At 42.7% G+C, this 4,402-nt stretch overlaps 1 protein-coding gene across 1 annotated transcript; it reads left to right on the top strand.

Annotated features, from left to right (window-relative positions):
* Positions 1–699: 699 nt before the first annotated feature.
* Positions 700–3,828, top strand: LOC141041904 (tyrosine N-monooxygenase-like). The gene is made up of 2 exons (XM_073509474.1): positions 700–2,737; positions 2,865–3,828. The coding sequence occupies exons 1-2, from the start codon at positions 1,769–1,771 to the stop codon at positions 3,504–3,506; spliced, it is 1,611 nt and encodes a 536-aa protein (XP_073365575.1). The 5' UTR covers positions 700–1,768; the 3' UTR covers positions 3,507–3,828.
* The last annotated feature ends 574 nt before the right edge of the window (positions 3,829–4,402 follow it).

Raw genomic sequence — 4,402 nt, 5'->3', positions numbered from 1 at the left:
GTATGCAATTTTATTGTACGCAGAGCAATTTTATCTGTTGTACCATATGCAGTTCACAAGCAGGTCGTCACTGCAAATGCTATTGTTTCGGTCATTGGGTAATCTACAATGACTAGATCCATTACAAGCCCCTGTTACTCTCAACCCTTTCTTAACAGCTTTAGGTACATCGACAACTCAACTTGCCAATCTTTTGTACATGCTTGGCAGCTGGGCATTTTTATTTGACATTGATTTTATCATATACGTTCAACTTCAGTTCTTGATATCTAATTTTCCTAGTGAAGGGTGCCCTTCATTTTCAAATGATCATTCAGACCAATTTTTACTATTCGCCGACTAACTAAATTAAACCTAGTTTGTCCACCTGATACGAAAGCTTTACGCCCAGAATATTCTTAAGCACACACCTCACTTATACGATAGGAAGCGCAAGTGCCGCTTTATTTAACAAAAAACGTTGTCAGCCACATCGACGTGACATGCACATAGGTAAATTATGTGCTCTCTTTATCAAATAATACAGTATGCATTGGTTTTTGCAAACGTCAAACTTCACGAACTTCGGTAGAAGTGTATAAAGAAAGGTATATATATCTACAACATCCATTTATTTATTTACTCTGTATATAAGATTTGTCTTTAGTCAGACTTCGTAAAGTTTGACCAAATTAATGCAGTGAATCTAATGGTGTGGATTCAGTGTTCTAGATGCTTACACTATTTTATTCTAAAAAGCTGGTTAGAGTTTATGTAATTTGACTTACAAAAATCTCATATGACCCACATTTTGGACCGGATGGAGCATAATTTTGCTTGAGTGTAGCCTGACGAGGGACATGGTACGCATACATTCCGAACAATATTTCCTAATAGTGGTCGATTTTTATTTTAGTTTTTGAGAGACTTTGTGAACAAACTCGAACGACATGAATCAGTAAAAAAATACTAATTTTGTGTGACAAAACATAAATGTATGATTTGTTGTATATGTGTTGGCTCCCGAGTTCTTTCAAGAGAAAAACAAGTCCTTTCGCAATTGATTTCTTTAAAAATAGTTTGACCAACTTTATAGAAAAATAATAATATCTACTAGCCAAATAAATACAATGTGAGTATACATATTTCATACCCTCTCTATCCATAGATAGATATGACCTAATGCGTTTTCAAGGCTAACTTTGACCAAATTTTAGAACAATAATATATGACATGCAAGTTACACGAAGCATATTGTCAAATTCGGACGTGAAAGGAGCTTCCAACGATATAATTTCACACTATACATCTCATATACTATTAACCTTATCAATAGTCAAAGGCAGTCTCGAAAAACACATCAGACCCTATATTTATGGACGGAGGGATTAATAGGTCTATTAATATTTATTTAGTATTGTAAGTGTTCGTATTTTTACTATAAACATGTTAGAAATGCCCCTAATTTTCCTACTACCAAATTACCAAAAGAGGGTGGACTGTTCAGAATGCATTGAAAATGCACGAGGCATGATCCTTCTAGACATGAATGGTATATGTGGCCACGTGTGGTAATGGAAGGAGTCTCTAACTGATAAAACAATTATATGTACGTCAGGGATGCAGGCTCCCCGGCTGTCCTATAAATACCCGGAGAACTAACAAACTTAGATGCACCAAGCAAGACTGTCCTCAAGCACAAGTCTTAAAATATCTGTCTATTACCGATCCGTTCCACAAATTGCCTTCTATCCTACTCCATATAACATCCTTCCCAGCTCATCCAAAGATGACTCTTGGTACTCTTGTTATCATGGTGACTTTGCTGGTGTATTTTTTCTTGAAGAATAAAAGAGTGCTATTGTCCCAGCAGCAACGGGGGCGACGAGGCAGGCTGCCCCCAGGGCCTGCCACGCTGCCCATCATCGGTAACATGCACCAGCTGATTCTGAACAAGCCAGCGGTATTCCGGTGGATCCATGGCCTGCTCAAGGAGATGAACACAGACATCATGTGCCTCCGTCTTGGGGCTACTCATGTCATTGTTGTCGCATGCCCACAGATAGCCTGTGAGGTACTGCGAAAAAAAGATGAAGTTTTCGCCTCCCGTCCCACCACCTTCGCCTCAGGCTTATTCAGCTTCGGGTACAAGGGCTCCATCTTCTCACCACACGGAGAGCAGTGGAAGAAGATGAGGCGTGTCCTCACTGTTGAGATCCTCGCCTCGTCCATGGAGCGAAAGCTCTACCACCTCAGGAAAGAGGAGTACGACCACCTTGTGAGGTACATTAATAAAACTTATTGCAGCGACATGGCATGTCCAGGCAACATTGTCAACGTCCGTCATGTAACCCAACACTTCGTTGGTAACATGATAAGAAGGCTTGTGTTCGGTAAAAGATACTTCAGTGACCTACCAGCTTCATCCACTAGTGGGCCTGGACATGATGAGGTGGCACATGTTGCCGCTCTCTTCACGGCCCTCAACCATCTCTACAGCTTTTGCGTGTCCGACTACTTCCCAGCCCTTATAGGCCTTGACATGGATGGCCAAGAAAAGGTTTCGAAGGATGCCATGCAAACACTCAACCGGTTGCATGATCCCATTATAGAGGAGCGGATCCACGAAAGGTCATCCACTCTTGAGAAATGTGGTGAAAAGAAAGAGGCGAGAGACTTTTTGGACGTCCTAGTTCATCTAAAAGATGCAGAGGGACAACCATTGCTGTCCCTACAAGAAATTAGAGCACAAACAGCGGTTAGTATGTCTCCTTAAGCTCGATAGAAAGTTCATTAATTGTTCTTTGAGCCATATTATACATGTATTGACCTTTTCTGTTGCGTTGTACTAATTACTTTATTTATTCTCACATCTATGGATGTAGGAAATGATGTTTGCAGCAGTCGATAACCCATCTAATGCGGTTGAGTGGGCACTTGCTGAGATGATGAACGTGCCAGAGATCATGCAAAAAGCAACTGAGGAACTCGACACCGTTGTCGGTAAAGACAGACTAGTCGAAGAGTCTGACATTCCTCGGCTAAACTATCTCAAATCGTGCATCCGGGAGGCCTTCCGCATACACCCATACCATGCTCTTAATGTACCCCATGTCGCCATGGCGGACACAACTGTTGCTGGCTACACAATCCCCAAGGATAGCCACATACTTTTAAGCCGGCTTGGACTTGGCCGCAATCCCAAGATCTGGACTGAACCACTGGAGTTTCAACCTGAGAGGCATTTGAACACTGCGAATGTACTTCTCACTGATCCAGGCCTACGTTTCATTTCATTTAGCAGTGGGAGGAGGGGTTGTCCTGGGATGTCACTTGGTACCTCTATGACAATGATGTTGTTTGCAAGGATGTTGCAGGGATTCACTTGGACAAAGCTTCCCGGCGTTAAGAGTATCAGTCTCCAAGAACGCAATGCGGGCCTTGCACTAGCTAAACCCCTTGTTCTGCAAGCTACACCACGTTTGGCTGCACATCTCTATATATATGATCCAGCTAAAAAGATTTAATACGCGTTTTCTCATTTATGTATCAATAAAATGTATCTGGAACTAGTGTGTGTTACATGTTTCTGGCGCTGCGTTCGGTTCTCTTGTAATGTTATGACACTGCATGTGTGTACAAACGAAGCAATCGATGTGTGTACTTATCATTATGTAAAACAAAACCTCTGTATTTTCCATTATGGTGTACCATGCAAATAATCCTTGGAACTGCACAAAAGTTTTATGTTTATGGTGTATACATGCCTGCCTGTACAATTGTGTGCCCAGCTTTGACCCCGTCTTACCATTATGTCACTCATGCATTGATATGTTCTGTATTGCTAACTTGTTGTTCTATGAACTAAGTTTTTTTATTCTATTAACTAGGGTTTCTTTTGTCATGAGAAATCTTTTCTTCTGAGATATAAAAGCTGTATCAAGGGGGTCTCAGCAGCGGCAGCAGCTAGCGGATGATCCTCCAACATTGGATAGCACCGTCCCATCCATGCCGAGAAGCAGCGTTAGTTCCGCCCCCGGGCGACGCACTGCTGGATAGATACCCTGTGGATGACATCATAGAGAACACTAACTGTGAGCTACACTTCAAAATGAAGAACATATCCATGAAGGTGGCGGACGCCGTTGCTTTTACAAATCCCCCCGAAGCAACCTTCCATTGCAACGCGATTCCAGCGGGCTATGCTCGTGTCTTGGTTGATGAGGTGGTGGACCAATATTCGGGGCTAGAGCTTGACATTCCTGGAGGTGACGACGAGCACACACTAGGAGAGGCCATACATCGTATCATCCTATGGAGAAAGGATTGCATCATCTTTCGAAGGCCACCGACACCGCGTCAGCCGACTCCTCCTCGAAGTCCGCCACCGAGTCAGCAGACTCCCGCTCCTCCAAGTCCACGA

Source organism: Aegilops tauschii, chromosome 2 (assembly GCF_002575655.3).
Source record: "Aegilops tauschii subsp. strangulata cultivar AL8/78 chromosome 2, Aet v6.0, whole genome shotgun sequence".
Taxonomy (NCBI): domain Eukaryota; kingdom Viridiplantae; phylum Streptophyta; class Magnoliopsida; order Poales; family Poaceae; genus Aegilops; species Aegilops tauschii.
Note: the sequence above shows the minus strand (reverse complement) of the source record. Positions and strands in the feature narration are given on the sequence as shown.